The 26,523-nt window shown below is 39.0% G+C and overlaps 1 protein-coding gene across 5 annotated transcripts in view; it reads left to right on the top strand.

Annotated features, from left to right (window-relative positions):
* The window catches only part of GRIP1 (glutamate receptor interacting protein 1), a 228,686-nt gene that overhangs the window by 118,807 nt on the left and 83,356 nt on the right, over positions 1–26,523 (top strand). For 4 of the 5 annotated variants that reach the window (XM_066183200.1, XM_066183204.1, XM_066183203.1 and 1 more), the window contains 2 exons: positions 22,490–22,625; positions 23,557–23,702. In XM_066183200.1, coding sequence (XP_066039297.1) covers positions 22,490–22,625; positions 23,557–23,702 — 282 coding nt within the window. Of the gene's footprint in view, positions 1–20,662; positions 20,742–22,489; positions 22,626–23,556; positions 23,703–26,523 lie in introns of those variants that run through there. The other variant, XM_066183201.1, reaches the window with a different exon arrangement.

Here is a 26,523-nt window from a genome sequence, read left to right as displayed (position 1 = left end):
ACAAATCGATATTCATTGTTCTTTAGAGTGAATGAAGACCTCTATAGGGTACTTTTCAGGTAATGCTGTAGCTCATAGGTCAGTAATATTTATGGCCTTGAAAGTATTCAACCTTTTAATACTTTTCCTGTGATCTTAGTAGTTGTCATTTTTAGTGTGGTTAATGTATTTATAAAACTCTTAGGCTAAGGTCTGAGAACAGACTGAAGTTGGTGGTTTCATGTCATTTTGAGAACTCCTGATGACTTTTGCTTGTGTTCTGTAAAGAGAAAGTTTGATGAAAATGTACTGGTTCAATTTTTCTCCAGAGCATCTGATGAGATTAGGAATTTCAGGTGTTGAGTAATAGTCATCATGACTAATGACCATTTATTTTGATTTTTTACAATTTTGTTGCACATTCTGGGGTTTTTGAGAGCATCGCAGATAAATTTTTATTGTGTGCTCTGCATAAGTTACAGTTTATTCAGAGACATAATACCAGTGTTTGATGAGATGTGCTTTGCTGTATTTCAGGTGTTCTGAAAACAGCTGATCTAAACTTATTCTTCAGCTTTTAATATAGTGAAGACATTTATCTGAATGCGTTGTTCCATCTCTAGACCTTAGGAGTCCCAAAGGATAAATGAGATTGAGCTGGTTGGATAATTGAAAAAATTATCATTAAAATTCTTCATGCCCTAGCAAATTGTCATTGTAGCACAATGGATGTTGTGGGTTTAGATACACAAAGGGCTTTGCAAAAGTAAGCAAAGTAAGTTATTTTGAGAATTAACTTGAACATTAGTTAATTAGTTAACATTAGAACTGAAGTTTCTGAAAATAGCCTATAAACATTTATATCACTTGACACCATGTTTTGTATGTGAGATAGCACCTTGTAAATGGCTTCTGTTCTTGCTTGTGTGTGAGCATTTTATTCACATTAGGATAAGTCTTGGCAGAGGTGCAGAAGCATCCCTGCTAGCCAGCTTCGTTTGGCATTAGGAAGTTCACTATTAACTAGTAGCATTAATTAGTACAGGACCAGAAGCAGAACAGCTACTTTTGCTTGGGAGCAGGATCACACTTTGACGTTATGTAGGTCAGTTCCAAATAGCTTTTGAATTGGAAGGTGTGATGCAATGAACCCAGTAAATTCTGCTGGACCTGGATGGGAACATGTCAGCTGGAGTTAATGTCAGTAATCCTCACATGGAGTTCTTATCCTGTATGGAAGGCATTCATTTCTATCCCCCCAGATGGTATGCCTGATAACACATCACATTCCTGAACTGCTGTTTTTTCAAGCTTGAAGCATGGGAGTACCTTTGACAGTATAGCTGTCTATTCCACTTGATGCTCTGTCATTCCTAAGACATGGGCAGCAGATGTTCTATTCCCAAGGAAAGCTCTGCCTATGGAATTAGCCAAGAGAAAACTTCTGGGTTTTAGCAGGGTAATTGATTGTATGCAGAGTTTTGCACGGCTTTGAACAGTCTGTGAAAAAAATACTAGTGAAAATACACAGGATGTGAGATGCAACTCTTCCAGCTTGGTAATGGGATCATGGCGTCTCCCTGTGTCTGGTGAAAGTTCCTTCTCATGACATTTGAATTCACTTTAAAGGATTTCACTTCTCCATCCTTTTGACAACTATCAAAAAGGGGAGCTTTTGTTGCTGTGAGGCCTGAAACTACTATACCGGCTGCAAACCTCTAGAGGTGGGTTTTATCCTTCCATGTGAAACTGTATTGAAAGAGCAGTATTGATGAGCACTGACTGAGTGCACAGAGAAGTAGTGTAATTCTGTAGAGGTTACATGGAGCTCAGGCTTGGTTTATTTTACAGGAAAAAATGTTGAAATAATCATTTTATAATTAAAGTCAAATGAGCACATACTGTGAGATCAGTGCACTGAGTTTAATTCCTTTCATCCCCAGAAGGAAGGAATGGATTAAGCATCTCCCTGGAGCAGAACTTGCTTATTTGAGATGCAGAATGCATTATTCATGTGATGAGACTACATGTCATATTTACCATGTCTTCACATGGTGCAAAATCAACAAGCAACAGATCCTTTCAAAGGGATTTGCAGAATTGCTGAAATAATAGTTAATTCAAATTATATGCATTAATATAATGCAGTTTGAAACTTGGACTTTATTTTGCATATGTGTAGGTGTTTAGTTACAGTTATATATACATGGTTGTTTGAAATGTTACTTAGCTTCACAGTCAGAATTTCTTAACTTGAAAGTAAGGCTTGAGGTAATGCTAGCATGAGAAGCAGCTCGCAGTCAGAAACAAACAGATTTCCCCCTCTAAACATTTAAATTTAGACTGTCAACCAGAATATAATGAGCCCTTTATTGCTACCCTGTCCTTACGGAAGCCAAGAGGGCGAGCATATTGTCCCCCACTGAAGAAACTGTCACTGCAGGACTAGTGTTAAGGCACATAAATGAAAACAATGTGTTTCAGAAGTCATGGGTAAGACCCTTCTCTCAGAATCATAGATGCAGTTAAAAAACCTGTAATTTAAAATTAAGGTATTTGATAGCCAGCCTCTTGAATCCCTAGGTTTAGGTGGACTTAGTTCCCACTGAGTTCCTGGACTGAGGTTTCCTGATTTGCCGAGAGTCGAGGCAGTGCCCAGCCTAGGGCAAGTGTTAGGTCAGTAGTAGGTGAGCCAAAGGTGTCATTGCTGGGATTGCTTATTCCTGCAGGAGCTTTAAAAAAGGCATCAACTATCCCTGTGGCACTGATAACCATGTCAAGAGCTGATGGCACTGTTCAAGAGGCACTTTGAAGTCAAGGAGAACTTAACATTTACTTCAAGATAAGCGTGCTCCTGTGCTGTCCTGAATATGGACAGGCTGAATAGCTGTTCCCATGATTTCCAAACTAAAATCCAATCCCTCTTATCTGTTTTAATAACATGGGTAAATCAGTCAACAGTAATGCTGTGCAAACTGTTCACTTTAATAATCTATTTCTTTGTTTTCAATTCACTTACTGAAAACTGGAGGCATGAAGGGGAAAGAAGTGGCCTGATACAAGTGTAAAAATCATTGCTTTGTGAAGTGAAAATAAGACACCATAAATTTAAGACTGATTAAAATATTTCATAGAATCTGCAACTAAAGTTTCATTTTGCTTTTAGTCCATAGTTTTTGAGTCGTGAAACTTCCGTTACTAAAAAAAAATAGTAAAAACACCACAGGTTTTTGAGGTGAAATATTTCAGCTTCTCAGTGTTTCAATTTTGTTTTGTTTTTTTTTTTTTGGGAAAAGTGAATCTGTGCCTGATCTAGGTGGCATTAAATTAAAAAAAAAATTAAAATCCATACTTCTTCCTTCTTCTGTCTGCTGACCTAGATCTCTGCATTGTCTCAGATTTCTGGCTGTATAAGGTCTTGTTGCCTGAAGTAGTCAAGGGCTCAGAAGACCTATAGTGTGAACTATACACTGGGAGAGCTATTTGAATCATCTGTGAATTCAGAGATTTTGTTTTGCTGGGATGATTGCAGTTGTGAGCTGTCTCTTTCCTAAATAAATTCTTATTCAAGAGATGGGCACCAAATAACAAAGAGTAGTGGAAATATTTCCTCAAAGAGAGGAGTTTTCTTGTTCTCTGAGACAGAAGAATAACACAGCTGCCTGTCTCCTGCCCTGCTCAACACACCTAGCAGAAGGCCCTGGAAGTCTGGTCCTCACCATGTTTTGCAAGCCACAGTTGTTTAACCTCCCATGTAACCCTTGTGCTCCAGCTCTGCCTGCCTCTGGGACCCACAGGAGCCTTCCCAAGTCTCATTCCAGCCACCTTCTACTCCTCAGTGATAAGGGATCTGCTGAATAGGCAAATTATCTGCATTTATGGTGAGAGTGCATGCCAACCTTTGCAGAGATCAAGCAGGAAAAGACCAAAGCTAGATGTTATAAATCATTCTTTTGACATTCTCTCCACCAACAGGAACCTTGTTTTCTCTCTAACCAGTTTTTCAATATTATTTGTGATTTGCAAGTTTTGTAGGCAGCTGCAGGGAGGTACTGACAGGTCAGTTGTTAAAATAGGTCACTGTGCTCTGAAGAAAAATTGTCAATACTTTGAAGTATGAAATTAAAGCGACTAGGTTTTTCAATTTCTTTGTACATGTGTAAATACTGCACTTTCTTTCCACACTACCTGATTCTTTGAAGCATGCTGTAATACAGGTTTTGTATTTCAGCACAGTGTTTGATCTCAAAAACAGGGGTAGCCATCAAACCGGAGGGAAAACAGAGTGAATGTACAGCCCTGAGCACATCCTCTGCAGTGGCTCAATATCTGGAATTGCTGTTAGTAGATGGTTTGCAGCCTTGTTTCAGGGGAGCTTGGTAACAGGATTTTAATGCAAAAATAAAATGTTAAACAAACATAATTTTAGGGTAGGCTGAATTTTGAACTGCTTCACTAGAAGGGAGCACATGCAAATCAAAGAAGCTTAAAATGGCTTGAAAAGATAATATTTACAGAGCTAATACGAAAAAAGTAATTGCTGTATGATGTAGTGTCCTCAGTAATTGCTTAGGACACAAAATATTCCTAAGAGAGGTCATGAAATACTAAATTATTGTAATAAAACCAATAATTAACATCCTGGGAATTTTCAAGCTCTAAAATATTTAAATACACAATGTAAATGTCCTTAGAAAGCAGTAAGGCAGCTTTCATCCGATCCTTGGCTCTGAACACGTAGAGGAGCTGTTTACAAAAATACAGAGATATGCCTTTTTTTCCCCCTCCCTGACCCACAGCCTGTTGTGCAGCAAATGCTCATATTCTGTCTCAAGCTGCACCAAATCTGGCTTTCCTGAGGGGTTTGTCTGCTACCCACAACTGATGAACTCAAATGTAGGTCAGGTGGAAGCCGAAGAATTTTAAAGACCCTTCTTTCTTCACTATGGTTCTTGGGGTTTTGTAACATCTAGAAATGTCTGTTTAAATAAAAATATATTATTATCAGAAAGCAAAGCAGAGGTTGTGAAGAAATAAGAAAGTAATTGAATTTATATATACATCTGTATATGTGTGTATATATATAAAAATACAAAAATTCTGGAATCTGGTCTAAATTAAAGGCAGAACATGTGATCCAGTTATGATGACATTGAGTTGCCAGTAAAGAATTGTATTAGCTGAATTTAAGATCGTGTGCACTGTGCCTCAGTTTAAACGAGGAAAAGTTCTGTACTGCGTATCATAACAGTACAATACATGGAGTGCATTAATTTTCTGTTGCAAGATAATCTCAGTAAAAAGGGAGAAATCTGGAAAGATTTTTAAATAAAAAAAGAGAGATAAAAGGGTTTTTTTTAAAAAAAGTCCACATTGATTGAAAAAAAAAAAGTAGACTTCTAAAGTGATCATGGGATCTAAGTTCCAGAAAGTGACACTCCTTGGGAGGGAAGATGGCTCCCAGGTTATTCCTGTAGCTCAGCTCTTAAACATCTGAGCCAGGTTCCCAGTGACTGACAGATGTGACAGACAGATGATACATCCCTGTGGGTACATGTTTACCTATGTGCAAGCACAGCTCCAGAGCCAGTTTTGTTTTCCTTGGTGATTCATATGGCATTGGCAAGACAGTGAGTGTTCAAAAACAGCTGTTCTCATGCCGCAGCTAACTTGGTCCAATTCCTTCAGGCTCCTCTGCTGAGTAAAACTGCAGAAGATTTAAACAATCCTGCTGTTTTTTGACAGAGTGTTCCTAACATCAGTAGGCCTTTTTGCATCATTTGCTACAGTGCAGCCACCTTCCCAAGCAATGCTGCCTCACTTGTACAGTCCTCAGTCGCTTTTTCCATCCTTGTCAAAGAAATGTGCCTTGCCCTTAACTTCCGCTTCCTTCAGATTTCAGAAGCACCCTGATGTCACTGCTGCAGCACTGTTACCTAATCCTTCATCCCCCACCAAAATGTGAAATAGTCTTCATTGGTTTTGCAGAGTAAGAGCATGATTTGCCTGAGAAAATCTGTCAAAATCATCCCTGACCTTTTTCATAGTTCTCATGGTGAGAAAAAAGAATTAATTGCAGAAGTAAAGCCTGAAAATAAAATGTATATCGGTAAAAGCTGGGTTAGGAAATTCAAGTATGTGTCTACGAAAGCACTTTTTTCCCCTCAATTTGCATTTTTCCCATAGACACTTACTTTTACTATGTACTTTTAAAAATCAGCATAAAATGCCACTGAAGAGATTTTAGGCATTTAGAAATCCATTAGCCGTAACCTCTGCAGTCACAGTTATTGTGGTAACGATCTTGGATGATTTCCGAGCAGAAGCAAGGGTTCTGACCTGTGAAATGCAGATCACAGGCTGGTAAGCTTTTCTGCACTTGAGGTGTTTATTATATCTGCAAAGTCATTTGCTGATTTTCATGTTTGATGAGAGACTATAGTTGCTGTATCATTTACAGGCTTCCCTGTGTGTTTGTTTAACCTGCTGGAGGTTTACCAAATGGTCTGTGAAGCAGCTGCAGAGCTATATGTCTTTTCCTTCCCACTGATTTGAAAATTCCTGAATTTGCTTTCACGTATTTTTTACTGAAGATTCCTTTCTCGTTCCTCCTCCTTTTCATCAAAATAACTTTGTTGGAAGGGCTTAATATGTCATTCATGTTTCATACACAGATAAATATGAAAGAAATTTGTCTCTTCTAGAAAATTAACAAAGGTCACTGAGTTCTCACCTAATTGTGATTGCTCATGATTTATTTATACATATTCTTTACGGGTCTGCTACATGCTGGTGTTTTTCAGTACTGAAAAGGATTAGGATAGAGAACAGTCTCATTTGAATCCTTTTACCATGAAGGAGAAAATGTATTCAGGGCAATATTGTACTTGAGAAACGTGCACTTTTTCAAATACCTAACTGATACAAGGTCTGAAAATTTAACTGACTTGAAACGATTTTTGCTACTCTCACAGCCAGTAGCAGGTTTTGTTGCTGATGGTACCAAACACCTTCATTCATGTGTATTTGGATTTAATTATATTTCGTTTTACCAACCTTTAGCCTTTCAAAGTAAAACTTATTAATTCACTGCAGCTGCATTTTTTTCCAGAAAAATTAGTTTATCTATATGTAGCATAGGATCATATACCATATAACATCTATAACATTATTTAAAAAACTGCCTCAGCAATTTAGCTGTTGCACACACACATTTTGGGGCAGTTCCAAGTGAATTGTTCTGTACTCAGCAAATGCGCTTCCAGTGTGTACATGTGCATGTACTCCTCTGGCCATTTGTTAGTTTGAAGCACAAGTCCCTAGGGCCTGCCTTCCAGTCATGGTGATTCCACAGGATTTTTCAGTGGAGCTTGGAACCTGAAAATAGGCTGGGAAGCATCAGTGCATCTCTTGCATCACTGGTTGAGGGTCCCATCTTCCAGGACAATTGTTTCCCTGCACAATTCCGGCATGCTCTCATAGCTCCACAAAGGGAAGATACCCTTGTGATGGTTGGTTTTGTTCATTTTAATCAAGCGTTGGTGATGTCTGTGGAAGAATTTATTCTCCTTTAAAGGTTTCAGTTAGAGGAGGAAACGTGATGCAGTGGACGTGAGGAGAGGGAAACTAGGAAAAAAAGAAAGATGGTCAAGACTAGGTTTGAAATGGGAGCATGAAGACAGTCTCTGAAAGAGACTCTGGACTAGCTGGGTGAGCTTGGAAAGAGGGAGGAAAACCATATGCTCTTAAAAGGTTATGGAAGGAGGTGCCAAGCACAGGGAGATTTGTAACCTTGGCATTGTGCAACTGATCGCGATCTCTTCCTGGCTGAACGTAAAACGTACCAATCCCAATGATCACTGCTGTCTACAAGAAGTTGTAAAACTTTGTGAAACTGGGCTGACTGTCCCTTGAGGAATGCAGCAGCCTATTACAGCTACAAGAGGTTCTTCTGGGTAACTGAGAAGCTAAAATTTGGTATTGACCTCTTGAGAAATGACTGCATTTTCCCAGGACAGCACAGCTGGGCTTTCTTGGGGCAAGGAAAAGGGATGTCTTCAGAAAAATGGAAAATACATGAAAAGATCCATGAGGAATGCTCAGGTTCCCCAGTCTGTTCAGAAGTAAGGAAATGTATTAAAAATTTTTCAGGCAGTATCTTTTTCTCTGAGTGGAAATCTATTTAAACGTTCTTCCTTATACTGCTATCAGTCCATTATTGGGGGAAAAATGTGTATTCAGCAGTAAAAATGATTTCTGCATCATTCAGTTGAGATACTCATGGATCCAGTATCTCTAGAGAGGAAGAGCAGGCAGTAAATTTGTGTATACAGACTGTGTCAGTGGATTCAGAAGAGACTGCATAAATGTATTGCCAATAGCTTCATACGTAAATATTGTAATATGTAAATATTACAAAGACTGAGAAGCATTGTACTCTCTAATGCGACACTACTGGTTGTCAAGGAACTGTGGCAGGACCAGACTGGGCAAAGTAGGCTGGCTCTCATTCTCTCCCTAAACTCATTTTCTTGCTTTCCAAGATGGAGCAGGATTAGAGTGTTGATCTGACCCAGGAGGGCATTGCTTTTTTTTCAAAAGTCTTGTGTTGCACAATCCTGTAGACAGAAGCATATGACTAGCAAACAAAATCCAGGCTTATTCCTTTAAGGTCTGGGAAATTTGCTTATCTGAGAAGTTGGGGATAATTTTTTTTTAATCGTTTGCCTGCTTGAGTCTTTTTGCGCTTAATAATTTCTTTTAATCTTACAGTATAGGTAATTAACTTGATGTTTTAATGTTCCTAATATATTTTCTAATACCTCTTTAAAGGACATAGTGCATGATTTCCATCTGTTCAGGGTTTTTATTAATATCTCTTTCAGTTTCTTCAGTGGTTATCATTTCAGGGCATGAAAATAGTAAGGAAATAATGAACCATCTTGTCCTGTCATCCTAGAACAAATCTACAAAGATAACACCAAAATATGCTACCCCAGATCTGGATAGTAGATTGCCTTATCTTTTCAGCTGTAGCAGTGGATCAAAGCTGCTCATTCCCACTCTACACCTTGATTTATACACAAAAATCTTAATTTTTTGTTTGTTGCTATAAAATTCTCTGTCCATTTTGCCAATATGAAGTGCCTCGAAGTATTTTGTATGGATGGAGAAAAGGTTGTTTCTTTGCTTTTTTGCCTTATGGCATTTTCATGCTTTCTATTAATTTCTTAAAATCAAGAGAGGAAAAAAATTCTGGTGCTTGGGTGTCTTCCTCATCACATCCGTGGTACATGGGGCAGACTGAGATGTAATGGCTTGCCTCATAGTGTAGAATAAAAGAAGTGATTTTGTTTGTGCAGGATCTGGAAGACCAGAAGTTTGTTGTAGCATTAGTGCAAAGTAGCTTTTGTTTCCTTGCTTATTTAAAAGTGCAGCGGTAAGAACAAAGGTCTTGTCTGTTCGAGTTTCAATGTATTTGTATTTATTGTGAATTTACAGGGCCAAAAGAGGTATTTGTTACTGTCTAAACTAAGCATACAACTTCCTGGAATTTATTTGTCTCTCAACTTGTATTTGAGTTATATTTTAGAAGGACATTCAATCTATTTATGGTTGCTAGTGATACAAAACCCATCACAACCTTTTGTGGTTAAACTCATTTATTTTTAGTTTGAGTATGTGCAGCTTCAGCTTCACCTCATTTATAAGGAAGAGTTGTTTTTCATCAAAATTCACTTCATCTTTTATAGTCACTTCACTATGAAAGCACCATTTAGTCTTCTCTTTGTTAAAGTAATCAAGTTGTGCATCAGGGGTCTTTGCTCACAGGCATTTTTCTTTAACTATTGTGGAAACTCTTTCATGACTTTCCTGTCCTCTCTTTTGTAACTAATAATTTTGGGGAATTGTGTCAAAAGAAGGAGAAAAAGCATTTGAGTGACAGTCACTACTTCACTAACACAAAGGCGTACTAAGTACTGCTGTGTTAAACTGTCTTCTTTATATTTTCATGGTTTGTATTAATTATTCTGGCAAGTGGGAGGTTTGATCACCTGGGAGGCTTCCCAAATAACTTTTTGGCGACTTTAATTTTGTAATTAATTTGCTGGGCACCTGTTGGGGTTTTTCATATTTAGGTGCACACTTCCACTCACATCTTTTACACTGGAAGAGTAAGGTACTCTTTTAACTTTGTAGGTGATATACAGGCTAGGAGAATGCAGATAGTCAGCTGTTTTGATTTATTGTCCTTGTCCAAATTGCAGATATCTGTCACACTTTATGTCTGTATGGTATGGGGAATCCACTAATGTTGTGAGAGTAAACACATAAAGAAGGCTCTTCACTGAAGTCTCCCTTACTACCAACCTGAAAAGAATACAAGCAAAACAAGGAGTATTTTAATAGGGGAAAATAGCAAGAAAGCCAAAGTCAGGAGATTTCACTGCTCTTATTCACAGAAAACATTGGTAGAAGGACACTGTGAATATCAATCCAAGCAGGAACAAATGTCAGTCTTCAATGCTAATTGATTTTATTGGTGAAGCAAGAGGAGCCCAGCTTAATAGTTAACAGTGAGACAAGATTCTGCCAAGAACTTCCTCCTGTATTAGATGACACTATGACCCTGAATGCTTGTTGGATGTTACAGAAAATGAGCATTGACCTTTGAGATACTAAAGACACAATGCCATAGAAAAATGAGATGTGTTAGAGCTGAATTTTAGATATCACTGCTGCTTGATGATATCTAAGGATTGATGATCATACCTGATAACACAATGTGACTGTTGAACCTCAAAATACTGCTTCTGTAAAGGAAAGTGAGATGTAAAAATGGATAGAGGTCATGCAGGGAAATCATGCCATTTTACCAAGACTACAACAAAATGGACCAAATCTATCAAGAATAAAAATGCTACAGTACAGTTAATAATTTCTAAATCACTTGTATTTAACATATTCACATGGGACTATAAAAGTGTTCTCTTTCAGAAAGATATCAGATTTATTTCTGGAATTGAAAGTTTAGCAAATGTATTGGAAAGTCATTACAAACTTGTAGCTACAAACGCAGATACCTAGTAAGGAACTTACGCAGTTTTATGATAAGGATAGTACATAACTCTGATGAGGCCATTAAAAGCCAAGGGCTTTTTCCTTAGCCACTAACGAAAGGTAATGGTGCAGTAGAGAGCATATAGTTGATGGGAACATCTATCCAATCATGAAGCTTGTCTTACTTAATCACACACCACAGAAAATAATAGGAAAGTTGTTTAAGTCGGTCTAGCTTAAGTGCTAGCCAACAAGGATGATAGCTGGTTATGATTATAAGATATGGTAAGGCGTGTATGTCATGGCCTGAGGTAAGGATATTGGGGAAATCAGAATATTTTTGACTAGTTGTAAAAACATTTTATAGTCCCAGTTTTCTCTGTGTATAAAATTGGAATAGAGACTAGAACATTTTATTTGCTGATCCACTGCAAATTTTAATATATCTACTACCCTATAAAAATGTCATTACCAGTAGTCAAAACACGGGAATCAGAAAACCTCAGAACATGATCTTGTACTTTTCTAATGCATATATACTTAAAATTAAGCATTATAAACTTAAAAACATACCAAACAGTCTTATGAGATTGCAGCAGCTGACATTAGGCTGATTATCTCTATCTCCATCATAAGCCCTGGGTCTTCACTGAGGAAAATATGATGAATGTGCAGACCTGTTACAACCTTTGGTAAATCAAGAAGGGAAAGAAAAACTTGAGCAAAGGCTCTTTTACAGACATTTTGTAAGACCACAGGGAGCAGAAGTTTGTTTCATTTCAAAAACATCACATAATGATTTATGTGAAGAAGAAAAAAATTGCAGAGTGCACTTGTTTGTGTAACTTAGCAAAGTTTTATACCAACCTGGAACCATATGAAATATATAAATCCTATAATTTTTTTCTCTAGTTCTGATTAGCACATTTTACTCTCAGTGGTAGCGGAAGATCTCTGCACTGAAGCCTCTGAATTGCGAAAGGCCTGCTAGGTTCCTTAAGTGATTTTTGTAAACTTAAAATAATACAGAATTTAAGTATTTTCTTTAAAAATGCTGGCAGTATGTCTTTAAAAGCAGAGGAGAAAAAAACAGAAAAACATATCTTGTGAATTGTTTGCAGGGAGTCAGCAATGTGAAGAAGTGCTCTCATGCTGCAGTTTCCTTCTGTTTAAGCACAGTCTTTATTAAGAGACAGCTCCTTTTCACAGACGATCTTGCTTTAAAAGAAGTATTTTCAACAAGCGTGCTTTGAGTTGTGTTAGCAGTTTCCTCATTTGCACCCTTGTTGAGATTCTGTACATTGCACTGTGCTTGGAGTGAAAGATGTCATTAAAGCCTCCAGGTAATACTGTTTAGTACTATTGATCTGTTTCAATCTATTTGAAGCTTTTATCCATTTCTTCAGTTCATATAAACATTTTCCTGTCTGTTTTAACCTCTTGGTCACTGAAAGAAGAGAAGGACTTTGCAATAGACCCAACAGACAAGATGTGGTTTTGAAGTAGAGGTGAACCAGAATACACAGTTAGCATGTCTTAATGTTTTTTGAGAAGGTAGGTGTAATCTTTGTTCCTTTTCACCCAAAGTTTCTGGAGGATAAGAGTAAATGCTGAAAGAGAAGCCAAAAATCTTTTCTGTGAAACTTATGTCGTATTTTGAAGTTTGACAGAGGAAAGTCTTTTTCCTATATATAATAATGAGGCTGCTCTGGGATAATATAAGCCTCTTATGTTGATGTCACATTCAGATTTTTGCAAAAAGCTGCAAACGCCTTCTTGAAGTGAAGGTGTTTCACCTGAAGATGTGAAATGTTCCTATTGTCTCACAAGCTAATATGTGCAATGTCACTGTGTGCTAATATGATGCCATCTGAGTTTCTGTGCTAATTTAATGGGATATGGTAACAATTTAGATGAAAAAAGAAATCACATCGGTAGATGCTTGCATCTGAGTATTTTACTGTTTCGCTGCAGTGATTTGTTCAGCAAGCTTGACTATCTAATAAGCTAGTTCTTGCAAATGAAGGCGTCTGTCTTCATCCCTCTTTGCCATTAGTTCATTATGCATACCTTAAACTTCAGCGAATAAGTACAGAGATGGATCAGAGAGTTCCAGTGCACAAGTTAGCAGCCAAGAAATGCCTGGATTATTCCTTTTCCCTTTTTTCCCTTTTTACCCCCACACTTACTTTACAGGAATAGTAATATCTTGTGGATCTTAAATGCTTATTGACATCTAAAGTCATCACTATTTCTGCAATTTGATAAATTTCAATATAAGCCAGTGGCTTATTTTGCAGTTCTTTAACCCTCTTTTTTCCATTGGCTTTAACAGTATTTTGTCTTCATCTTGAATATTAAGTTAATGATCCTTTTGTCACAGGCATATGTTTTGTTGTTTTTTTTTTTTTACTATAGAAACCTAGTAAAAAGTCAGTGCATCCCATTTAACCAGTTTCATATTAAATTGCTCCCTAAGCCATCCTTACTTCACTTTTATATCAGATTGAAGTACACAAAAAGAATGAGTCATTGACGGATCACTTTTTAAACCATTTATAGCAATGCATTCATCCAGCCTGAGTTTGAACTACCATCTTCCAGAGATCAGCATTTCTGGGTTGGGATTTTCCACAAAGGTGAAGAGTAAGCAAACCGTAAAGATTATCAGTGGTCACTGAGCACAAAGGACAAAAGGTAAAATGTGTGGGAAGCATTCACTCACATTTTCCATATTTCTCATTTTTTCTCATTCATATCTCATTTTCTCAGGGGTAGCCTAATCTTCTACACAGAGACTTTGATAAACCCTTTTGTCACACTGAGTCTCCTTCAGTACTACCAAGTAGAAAGAGAGGGTGTGCATATCATTCGGCTGTATTTGTTTTACAAACATTTATGTATATGACCCCTAAAAACTTAAATATCTGTTCCTTAATCCAAGTACTAGGGAAGGTTCTGCAGGCCAATTCCTCCAAATTTCAAATATTTGAAAATTCACTAGCCACTTTTTTGAATGCATGAACAGTAGTTTTTCTAAAAAGGAGTGACACCATTATTATATCTTTTTCTTATCCTTACTGCTTTGGTTTTGCCATGACATTAGTGATCTAGCCCATGCCATAAAAAGGAAAACTGCTGTCTTGTGCTAACTAAAATGTTAAATTATATAGCGGCTGTAGATCATGACAGGCAATGCAAGGTATGTCAGGAAAAATAAATGACAGTTCAAATGGAAAAATGTGATTTAATGACGCTATTGCTAAAATTTACCTGGTAGCAACAGTATGTTTAAACTTTGTGGCAAAACATGTCTTAAATAGCACAATCCTAAGCAGTTCAGACAGTTCTTAATCTAAAAGGAAAAGAAGATTAAGAGGTGATTTGATCAGAGGTTACAGTCCTGTATCTCAGAGACATCCTGAATGTAATAGTGGTACTATAATGAGATCTTGGTCTTGAAGGCATGTCTACTCCTAATTCAGATAGACATTATCTACACATGTAGCAGAGTTTTCATCGTATGATGCTTTCAAAGCCTCACTGGTGTCTTTCTAAAAGGTAATCTACAGGTGGAGATACTGCCATATCAAGTTTCTCTGCTTGTGTCACTCAGATGATGAGGGCAAGAATTATTTTCAGTGGTTCTTTCCTGCTTTGAAATGCAGAAATGCAATCAATCCTGTAATCAATCCTGCCTAATCCATTTTGGTAACCGTAGAAAGCAGAGAAACTGCCCCAGTCAGGCTGTGTTTTTGTGAGTCGTGACACATCAGTGCAAAGAAACACAAATGATCCAGAGTTCTCTTGGTGTTAATTTCTCATTAAAAAGAAATGAAGAGGAAGTTGGGAGGTGAATTAATCAGAATTATGGGATAAAGTTTTATAAATCTAAATTAGCGTCAAAGTTTTGTGCTGTTCTTCGCAGTAGGGTTTCTATTAGCAAAGGAGGCTTAATGAAGCTTTTATCTTACTCAGATAGAAATGTAGAAAAGACTAATGTCATGGGGCTCTGTCCTTTCTTCATCAGTAGTGTCAACAGAGACATGCAGAGGAGTTCAGGGTAGCACTGCTGATGCTTTCTTGAGTTTAAGATTTTGTTCCTTATCGCATGATCTAAATTTTCTAAAGGAGATACTTGATTCATGTGGGAGATACAAATTTCAGATAACTATGGGCATAACCTTCAGCTCAAAAGTATCTTCTACTATCCATTCCCCACCCAAGGTAACAATAATATGGTGTGAAAGCAAGGATGTTGGAGCTCTGCAAAGCCCTACAATGTCTGCTGAAGAGGTGAAGGTTGAGACCATCAAGTCATTCATCACTGGGCTCGTTTTTACCTTCCAGTGTCTTTCCTTCATAAAGCTCCACCTTGACCATTTAGTGAGCTGCTCAGGACACAGCAAATGTTCAGGGGTTTGACTGCCATCATAGATAATGAGGAAGCAAAGAAATGCTTGAACTTTCTGAAATATAGCAAGTGCCTCAAGGTGGAACTGGTCCTCATCTCAAGATAAGGTCAAGTGATCAATGAATAATGTAGATATGCTCTCAAGGAAAGCCATTGATGAAAACACTAGAACTTCCCAGCTAGCTTAAGGAATAAATGTGCTTTCACAAGACTACATCACTGAGCAAGTTGTAGTTTGCACTGCATCTTTATTCCAACCCTACTGCAAGGTGGCATGTCATGGATAAAAATATTTTTTTATAGGTAATAACACAAAAAGAGGTTTTGTTGTTGTGATTTAACTAAAACTGGATATTCTTACAGTAATATATTAAAGTATTCATATTTACCGAAGCTAAATGTTTTAATGTTTTATAATTTCTTAAAATAATTTTTCCTTCACTTGAATTTCTCTGCTCAGTGATTATAAATAGGGAATGATTGTGTTTAGCCTGATTTTTCCACTCCTTGATGCAGAGCAAAAAACGAAGGACAGAGAAAAGAATTCAGAAGTGTTCATTGACAAAAATTCTTAATAGACTCAGCTCTTAGAAGAATTAGATGCCATCATCTGTATTAAAATTACTCAAGTTTATCTCTTTGCACAATATCTGTCAAAGTAATGTTGTGGATAATTTTAGGCTGACAGTATTTGGAATATTTGGGAGGATTTGGAGTATCAACATCTGTTCTCGTTTTGTTTTCTGGCACTATTGTGCAATTCAGTTGTGAATACAAGAAAACAAAACATGCTTGAAAACTCTTTAATTGTGGAATTTTGGAAGCAAGACTATCTAGAGGACCAAAAAGCCTGTTGTTCCCTCACCAGCACTTGCCTGGATTGAAAAAGGATCTAGACACGGGGCCATCCATCTCTTGTTTTGGTCTGCATATCTGCCACAATTAGCATGGAGAAACCTCTCTGTGTCTTACACAGCTGCTGCCGTGGACCACTTTTTCCTCTAAGATCAAAGCAGAGGTTTTTTGCACCCTCATATGAAGCCATCTCTTGTAAGTTGACTTTACAGAGATCATTCTAGTCTTTTCTATGGGAAGCTGCTTTAATGTAAAAACTGATTTTACACCATGCCACACTTTTTTTCATTTTCTGGAAAATGTTCTCTACTACTCCTGTCTACAAGGAGTGGATTCAGACACAACCAGGATGTTGTACTTGAGCGTGTGTCATCGGTAGCATGGCTGTTCTTCTGCTGGAGAAGCACTGGGATTACACTGTAGGCTGTGGGATGCAAATGTTAAGCCCTGGGAAGGTAATAATGATTTACTCCAGTCATTGTTCACTCCTGAAATGAAATGAAGTTACTGTAGTGTGCGTTGATAACTGTGTCATACATATTCCTTCCAATACTCTCCTGTTAAGAATTTGGTGAGGTTCTTAGGTTCTTTCATTAAGAGTTTTTATTTTTTTCTTTCTTTTTTTCTTTTTTCTTTTTTTTTTTTTCTTTTTGCCTGCAACTGCCTTTCTGGTGGTTATTTGATATTCAGGCTTCGGATATTTGTATTAAATTCTGATATTTTAGTTAGAAACAGAATTTCAAATATAAGGCTTACATTTATGGTTAAATTGAAGACCACCTTTGTTGAATGCCTCAGCTGGGATTTAGAGAGTGTTGGCTGCCAAGGATTCTGTGAATATGAAAAATGTACCCAAAACCAAATAGCACAAGAGCTAAGCTTGTTTTAGACAGGCAACCAGTGAACCCTGGTGTAAACTGTGCTGCTGTGTCCTGCAGGCCTGGTGTTTTCAGTGAGTTATGTGATCATGCCCTGTATATCATTGCTTGTGATGGATCATAAAATACCCTTATTCTCTTTTCTGTGTCATGCCTAGGCTAGGTAGACTTTTTCTAGTCTATAAGCTCTGGAGGGAGGTATTTGGATTTAGGTGATATTTTTGCAATGGCAAAGTCATCTTGTAGATGCTCCTATAGCTAAAAAAAAAAAGAAAATAAAAAAAAGAAAGGAGATCATCTAGTGCCCTGTACACAACCAGAACAGCTGTCAGTGTAAAATGAATGTTTTAGACAGTTTTTACAAGTGTCTTAGCCTTACCTATCTCCTTTGCTTTCACTGAAAATGGTACAAAACTTCACCTGTACATTTATACAGATTAACCTGGCTGCTGACCCAAGGGACCCTGCATTGGCAGTGTTTTAGATTTGCAGCCTTGGCAACTGCGGTGTGTTGTGCCTTGTAGATGTGCTCTGCTGCACCTCGTAGCAGTTTGTCTTCCACTGTGGGTTGCTGGCTTCTGAACTAGGGCTGCTTTGGGGACTGTCGTCCCTCCACAGGCTGGAGGGGGGGCCACAGGGCAGGTTGTGACCAGCTTCTTGCCCTCAGACCCTCCTCACAGATGTGGTTTTGTTTGTTTTTGATAGAAATGTAGGTGTTTTAGAAGTTAGTGACAACCAGTCAGGAAAAGGGCAACACGGACCGTTCATCATCTCTTGACATCCCTCTTGTCACACTAAGAGAAATACACATACCCACAGGACTTGAAACACTAAGTAGCTGTGATGTCTCCACTATAAGAAACTGCTATCTGTTCCCAAAGAATTGACTTTATCTGTTTGTGATTTCTTATTAAGCCATGAGATGCCTACTGGGATGTAAAGCAAAATGTTTTCTCTGCAGAATTTCTGCTGACGTACAAGGAAAGGTCCATTCAAGGACAGCATTCATTATATTTTCAGCAAACTTGCCAGTTACTTACTTATTAATTATATATAGTTTAGGTAGGAAAATGTCAATAACAGCAAGTTTTTTTTGTAACTTTTATTTTCAGTTCCATTTATGCCCTGTTCCAGCTGCACTTAAACTTATTCACTGGGTGGAGAATAGAAGCAAGCACTTGACCTGATTGTGTAGATTCTAGATGCTTTGGAGGGTTTTAAAATGCAATTTTCACAGAAGGGACTCAATATCTGAAATTAAGGCAAATATTTTTGAGTTTTACTTTAATATGTACATTAAGATATAGAATGGTAGCAATTTAGAAAATAAATGATTAAACTTTTGACTAAAGAGTTCTCTCAGCTTTCAAATATTTTTCTGTGAAAAAATCTCTTCTGTCATCTAGTATTGTTTTCTTTTTGAAGAAGTGAATATATTCCAGGTTTGTAAGTCTCAAGAGAATTTACTTTCCATGCTACTTATTCATTGAAAGATATTATTTACATACACCAAAAAGTAGAAAATGACAAGGAGTCTGCTCATGTAAAAAATACTAGAAGCTTTACTGTGTTGCTATTATTGTTGAAGAAAAATTAGTCATGGTATTTCTTCAATTTTACCTACCTGCAGGTTGTTCCATGTATTCATCCTCTCACAGTAAGATTTACCCTGTCTTGTATTTGAGCATCTGCTTATCTTTGAAGCCTTCTTGTGCTGTGTTAGGTATCCTGTTAGTCCTCCAGGCTGCAGGGCAGATCACAGAGTTAGTGCACCAGGTGACCTGGCTGCAAGTCAGGCACACGCAGTCGTGCTATTGCAACAGCAAGCCTGAGAGAAGCATCCAGACCAGCAATTTAGAAAACAGCAGCAGTGTAATGTTTTCTTTCAAATTCAGCTGCTGAAAAGCTCTTTGGAGCAGAAACCTTTCTTTTTCATCTTATGTCTGCCTGTGTGTAAAAGTGTGCATATTTGTGCTCCCCTTGCCGAGCCATCTCCAGGATTCAGTGGGATTCCTGAACGCCATACCAGAGGTAGGTGGATGCCAAGAAAGCTGTAGAGTGGCTGGTGTAGCATGGACAGGCATGTACTTGAGATGGTCCCAACAGCAGCAGGAAGTGATGGAAGTCCTGAGGCAGTCCCAAGACCCTCCGTAGGCTTTGGGACGGCAAGTCCCAATGTGAACTCATCAGAAGTCTGGAAATAACTTCTTTGCTTTCCCTTCTGCTGCTGACTATGCTAATATTATTACCTGTGTGGGAGTACGTGTAGGAAAGAACAGACTCCAGAGACTTCTAACTAATTAGGAGTTTGCTGGTTGGCATAAGTAATGAATTATGAGTAAGGTGATACATGAAGTAGTTTGATTTTTTATCTTCAAATTGTAACATAGCGTTGTCTTTACTGGGAAATAGAGACTGACCTTGCATTTGTTGGGGAATAGCACATACAGATGGGGTTGTGTGTTGGATTGGAAATGAAGTCCCAGGGTTGTTCTGATATTGGGCATTTCAATAATACTCCAGTGGGATTAGTCTGTAATAATAATACCAGAGCAATGCAGATGAGTAAGCATGTCATATATAGCATTATAAGAACAGTAATCATGTGTGATTTAAGAAAGCAAAGATGAAAAACAGAATGATGAGGGTATCAAATGGGCCTGGTTCAGAGCACTTGCAGGGGTAACAGTCTCTTAAAAGCAAAACCAGCTTAGGTAGTTTAATTTCTTCCTGATATGATTATGTACAACAAAAGCTACAAAATCCTTCAGAGCAGCAAACCTAATGAAACTACTGTGCACGCCTAGATGACCTTATTTGTCTGTGTGCACTGAGCACTTCACACCACCCCTCCCTTACAGTGCTGGTGCATCTTTCCCTCCTGCCGACCAAGGAACAGTGCCTAGAAATCATTGTTCTGTTGGCACAAGTAAACAGAAATTTGTCATAATAGATGGTGAGAAGGAACAAGCCTGGTCATCACTTTCCATGCCAGTAGTTGAAGGGAGTTGTGTAATTGTTAGCCTGCTTAAAATACCGCTTGGATCATCTGTTCCACATGTACTTTGGGCAGTGGAGTATTGCCCAGCACTGGATTGCAAACTCACAACCTATGTAAAAGATCAAAACACATGACAATATTATGTTATGGCAAAAGATTAGGCAATGCAGTGCATTGTTTATGTCCTGTGTATGTATTGTGGCAAAGTATTTGTTCAAAAAAACTAAATCTTAGATGGTTACTGAAAGCCAGACTGTACTACTGAGAATTACAAATGAAGGATTCAGTCTGGGAGGCAGGAAGAGAGGAGAAATTTTTTTTTTACTCCAGATCTCATGGTTGAGTAAACCCTCAATAAACATGTATCACACACTGGCAGAGCACCTGAAGTGGCATTGTGGGTGCCAGCGTACAGTATCTTTGGTTGCAGTAAGTACCGTGACTAACTCTTGTATTCATTATGAATACTTACAGGTTTTTATAAAACTGAAAGCAGCATCTTGGTCCATAGCATCTCTACACCTGTGCAACATGTCTACATGTTCAGAAGCAGGTAATCACATCTGTTCTTTCTGAACTGTCAAAGAGGCCAGATGTGAGAAAACATGGAAGCTCAGCAGCTTCCAGATGGTACCAAATGGTGGTTTGGTGTCAGTCAGCCAAGTTGGAGAATGTGCCAGTTAGCTATGCTGCTGTCTGCTTCTGACAACCTGTGTTGCTGAATGCATTGCAGAATTTTGTTGTAGTAGAAGCTTTATAAGCATAGAGGAATTCTTGTCCAAGCATGTAAGTCATTCTTTAGAATGGTAAAAATGTGGATAACTGAAGTGAGATCATCATCAGCTGGAATAGGTAGAAGAGCCTGTCAGCCACCTAGAATTGAGCGGGAGCACAGGATGATGCCACATCAGAAAAAGATTCAGCATCTAATCCTTTTAGAAGTACTACCAAGGATTACAAGCCTGTGCAGTAGGACTGGAGTCTCTTCTGAATGATTTCCTCTATCTGCCACCATTTCCTCAAATACAGAGGTTTGGCAATTCTTGTTCAGGGCAGCAGTTCTTCATCATAAGATAAAGGTGTGTTACATCTCCTCAGTCATGTGGAATGATCTTGATAGAGCCTTGTTGCTATTTGTATAGTGATACTTCTGCACTTACTGGTGAACATTTGAATATAAACAAGGACCTTGCTTAGGGTTTTTGGGTGGCTTTTCATCTTTAAATCTCATTCTGCCACAGCAAACTTCCTAGTGCAGTGCAGACACACTGTTTGTTTACAGTGAATTTATGATGTTTGTATCTGATGAATTCACCTAAAAGCTGCATATTAGTACTGAAAAGGATGATCCTGAAATGAATAATCCTTCCAGGACTTTATTGGGTCTTTAGGATTTCATGTATTTTTCCAGAATACCTGGGCAGCTGGTGGTTTTACTAGGTCTTTCCTGACTGGAAACGGTGGACATGTGGCTTTTCAAAGGGTTGCAGTCCTGCTGAAACTGCATATGTAGGTTACCTTGTCCACCCATGTATAATAAGGACATCACTTTTTGAAAGTTTGAGGCTTTTTGTTGCTTGAGACCTGCCTTTGTTGTCTGTGAAATTAACTTACCATTTTTCTAATAACGGAGAAACTGCAGAAGAGGGTGTTTTAGCATGTGAGGGAAATTTTATATACACTTAATCACTGTGAAAGCCCTTCATGTACTTTATACCTGTTCTGCAGAGTGCAGAGAGTTACAGTGGAGCTGTATTTGTGTAAAAATAAGGAATAAAACTGTTAAGATATGATGTATCTCTGTCTGGATTCTTTTTATATTCAATTGTTCTTATTAACACTGACATCTGCTAGGGGACTCAAAGTGAGTCTGAACCAAAAATTATAGTTCTGTTATGTCATTGTGTGGTTACCCTTCCATTTAAACAGCTGAAGTGCCTTATGAAACACAGAGGTCAGAGGTAGAGAGCAGAAAATGAGAAAAGATAGCTTTTTAAAAATGTGAAACAACTATCTTTAGCTGTAAGTGTTCCCAGATTTCATATTTGTGGGCTCTGTATAGTATACTAGCACATTGATGTAATTTTTAATAACCTTTTACAAAACATATGGCTCAAGATTTATCTATATGCAGAGCCATGTGGACAGAACTTGTGAATTATAACATAAAAAATCTCCAGATGTACATGGTGTTTCTTACCAACACAAAATTATTTTCTTGGGAAGAAGGTGACATATTGGAAAGGCAACATCTGTGTTACTACTTAAATTATAATAATATGAATAATTTTCTTCCAACAGAGGAATTCAAGGGCTCAACGATAGTTGAATTAATGAAAAAAGAAGGCACCACCCTAGGGCTCACAGTATCGGGTGGCATCGACAAGGATGGGAAACCAAGAGTATCTAACCTTCGTCAAGGAGGAATCGCTGCTAGGTAACCACATCTCAGGCTACGAAATGCATTATAAGATGTGATTGCTTCAGAAATATGTACTGCATCAGAAAGGTCACCTAAAAAATATGTGACTGATGCATCTATAATGGCAGCCCATCACACTGGAGAACCTCAGAGGGAAATGGCAACAGCTGGACCTTTTTGCTCAAGGCTACTTTGATAAAAACTAGAAATACAAATGAGATCCTTGAAAGTTGTCATAAGACTCGTGATATTTCTTTTGAATTATATATGGTTTATTTCTCTATATTTTTGTCTTTAACAAAAGTTTGAGAGAAGTAGCATAACATACTGAGGGAAAAAAAAACAAAATGGAAAAAAGGATGATAGAGCTACCATAATTTAATTCTTTTTTAACTCTTCATTAGATAGCTTTGAGATTAAAAAGACTCTAAAGTCAGAAGTCCTTGCTTACTACTACAGAGGAAAGAAAAAAGCTTTTAATCATAAGTGAGACAGGTCAAAAGATAAGGGTTGAGCTAAATCATCCCAAGTAACTGAGTATTTGGCCTTGGCCCGTCTTCTGTTGATATGATGTTAGGCTGTGAAGGCAACCAATATCCAAAAAAAAATTTTTTTTGAACGTTTCCCAAAGAGAGAGGCAAGGATGGGGACACAAAGAAGATGACTTCCCAGATCCTATGCCCAAACCCGACAAATCATCCAACTCCTTTATTGTACAGCTGGTTTTGTACCTCAGGAATGAATAATGCAACAATGTCCTTGTTTTAATATTTAACAAGCTAGAGAAGATTAAGATCTTAAAATGCCACTTTCTGTTAGAAAAATCAACTCATTTTAATCCAGATTCATGGAAAAAAAATCTTACCATCACTAAACAGTAATGTAAAGGATTTTGTTTGGTTCATCAGATCTGTCTTTCACAAAAGGAATATATACTTCTCCCTAGGAGTGACCAGCTGGATGTTGGAGACTACATCAAATCTGTGAATGGAATCAACCTGACCAAATTTCGCCATGATGAGATCATCAGCCTGCTCAAGAATGTTGGTGAAAGGGTTGTGTTGGAAGTGGAGTATGAGCTGCCTCCAGTCTGTAAGTATTTGCAGAGCAAACTGAAAAGCTTTGCAGAATAGCAGACGTAGTCAATAGTGAGATGGGCATGGTTGGTAATAGTCATTTTAGCAGTGGTTGTTTTTTAATTTTCTATTCCTAGTTTTATTTTTTCTGTGGTTTATCCCAGAGCATTGAAGCAGTACAAAAGAACTGGCAGTACAGAAGGATGCTCTCAGATGTTTTAGAAGCAGAAATCCCACCAACAGGGCAGAGTTATCAATCTCTGTTTTTTGTTGGTTTGTGGTTGTCTGGGGGTGAGGGTTGGTTTTTGGGTGGTTGGTTTTCGATGTTTGGTTGGATTTTGTTTGGGGATTTTTGTTTGCTTCTTTGAAGTTTTGAATACTGGAAATTAGATTAAGTAGATTCCAGGGCAAGCAAATTCTTCTTTTTCCAGTAAGATCCTCTGAGATGAGACCAGTGAGTATTTGCTAGTTCTGCCTCTGCTCTCTTCCTTTCTTCTCTCCACTTGCAGCATCATCCCTCTCTCCTAGGTAAACAACATCCTTTGGGACATTTCTAGTCCTTTCTGACACCACATTTAGGCAAAATTTCATTTCTAGTGCAGAAGACACAGTGGGGTAGGCCATAAGAATACATGAACTTGCAAGAAATGTGTGACTGAAACAAGGGTTTCCACTGAGCAGGATTTTCTTCAAAATACAAGGTTATGCTCGCACCAAAGTTACAGATTGCTACTGAATGATTTCCTTGTCTCTCCTTTGCTCTGTCTTTACGTGTGTCTTGGTTTAGGAAGACAGGTATCTGCTAGGTAAAATTACAATCAGAGGCTCTTTGGCAAAGATTTGGGAAATAGGAATAGCAGTTCTTTACTAGTATGTAATACAAAGCAAACAAACACAAAAAAAACTCCCCCCCCCCACCAAACAACTACAGCATTAATGACAAACGACAACAGTACCAAGAACCTTGAGGGCTTTGTTTCACAAAACCCAGGGCAGTTTGGTTTCGGTGTCCCTGCAGGATCCTCAGAGCACCAAGCTGGAACAGTGGAAAAGTCCCGGGCTGGTAGCTGGGATGGCAGGGTGTCCCGGCAGGCAGGGGCAGGATGTCCCAGCAGCGCAGGGGGTGCAGGGTCACGCTGCAGCAAGAGGAGCAGCGCCGAAGAAGCTCGAAGGCGAGGCAGAAAGCGCCCAGCTTCTCCTCGGCGTGCTTTGCGGCGGCTGAGATCCTCGAGGAGCGGCCGACACGCGTCTCCCGAACGCCGGAAGCAGAAAAGCACGCAGCTGCCTCAAGCTGTGTCTTTTACCTGCGTTATCTCCCCCTTCCACCTTTTGTCCATCTCTTTGTTTCAGCCAAGCACTCTCAAGTATCCAACACCCGGTCCCCTTGGCAACCCGTGGGGAAAAAATTCCCCAGAGAAAGAAGGAACAAACCCAACCCCCAACATTATCCACCCCGAATTTTTTTCCCATACAAACATATTACATTGAGTTTTAACTATTAAAAATACATATATATATATATGCAAATATGGATGCAGCCACATTGTCATGGATAGTTCACCCCAAAACAAGGTCCCCTTGAGGTATGCATCGGGTCTCTCCATCCTTTTGCATCACCCACCAGGTGCAACCTGGTCCCTGAGCGAAGACAACCCCACGGATGGGATTGTCTTTGCTGGAGGCAGGATTAATCCAAACAGTTTTTCCCAGCATACCTCTCATGTGTACCACTGGAACCTTATCTCCGTCTGTCTTTTGCAAGGGCTCAGATTGGGCAGGACCTGCTCGGTTGGTGGAACCTCGAGTGTTCACCAACCAGGTGGCCTTTGCTAAATTAGTATCCCAATTCTTAAAGGTTCCCCCACCCAGTGCTTTCAAGGTAGTTTTAAGCAGGCCATTGCACCGTTCAACTTTCCCGGCCGCTGGTGCATGATAAGGAATATGGTACACCCACTCAATGCCATGTTCTCTAGCCCAGGTGCTTATAAGACTATTCTTGAAATGAGTCCCATTGTCCGACTCGATTCTCTCAGGGGTGCCATGTCTCCACAGGACTTGTTTTTCCAGGCCCAGGATGGTGTTCCGGGCAGTAGCATGAGGCACAGGGTAGGTCTCCAACCATCCAGTGGTGGCTTCCACTATGGTTAGCACATAACGCTTGCCCTGGCGGGTTTGGGGAAGGGTGATGTAGTCAATCTGCCAGGCTTCCCCATATTTATATTTGGACCACCGCCCACCATACCATAAGGGCTTCACCCGCTTGGCTTGCTTGATTGCAGCACATGTCTCACAGTCATGGATAACCTGAGAAATACTGTCCATGGTTAAATCCACCCCTCGGTCTCGGGCCCACTTATAGGTGGCATCTCTGCCCTGATGACCCGAGGCATCATGGGCCCATCGGGCTAGGAACAACTCTCCCTTGTGCTGCCAATCTAAATCTATCTTTGACACTTCTATCTTGGCAGCCTGATCTACCTGCTTGTTGTTTCGGTGTTCCTCATTAGCCCGACTCTTGGGAACATGGGCGTCTACATGGCGGACTTTCACAGGCAGCTTCTCTACACGAGTGGCAACGTCCTTCCATTCATCAGCAGCCCAGATTGGTTTTCCTCTACGCTGCCAGTTGGCCTTTTTCCACCTTTCCAGCCAGCCCCACAGAGCATTGGCTACCATCCACGAATCAGTGTAGAGGTAGAGCTTTGGCCACTTCTCTCTTTCAGCAATGTCAAGGGCTAATTGAACAGCTTTGAGTTCAGCAAGCTGACTTGATCCCCCTTCTCCTTCAGTGGCTTCTGCAACCTGTCGTGTGGGGCTCCATACGGCTGCTTTCCACT

This window comes from Chamaea fasciata, unplaced genomic scaffold (genome assembly GCF_029207755.1).
Source record: "Chamaea fasciata isolate MVZ Bird 193981 ecotype frontalis unplaced genomic scaffold, bChaFas1.0.hap1 SCAF_5, whole genome shotgun sequence".
Classification (NCBI taxonomy): domain Eukaryota; kingdom Metazoa; phylum Chordata; class Aves; order Passeriformes; family Sylviidae; genus Chamaea; species Chamaea fasciata.
This window is presented reverse-complemented; position numbering and strand designations above follow the sequence as displayed.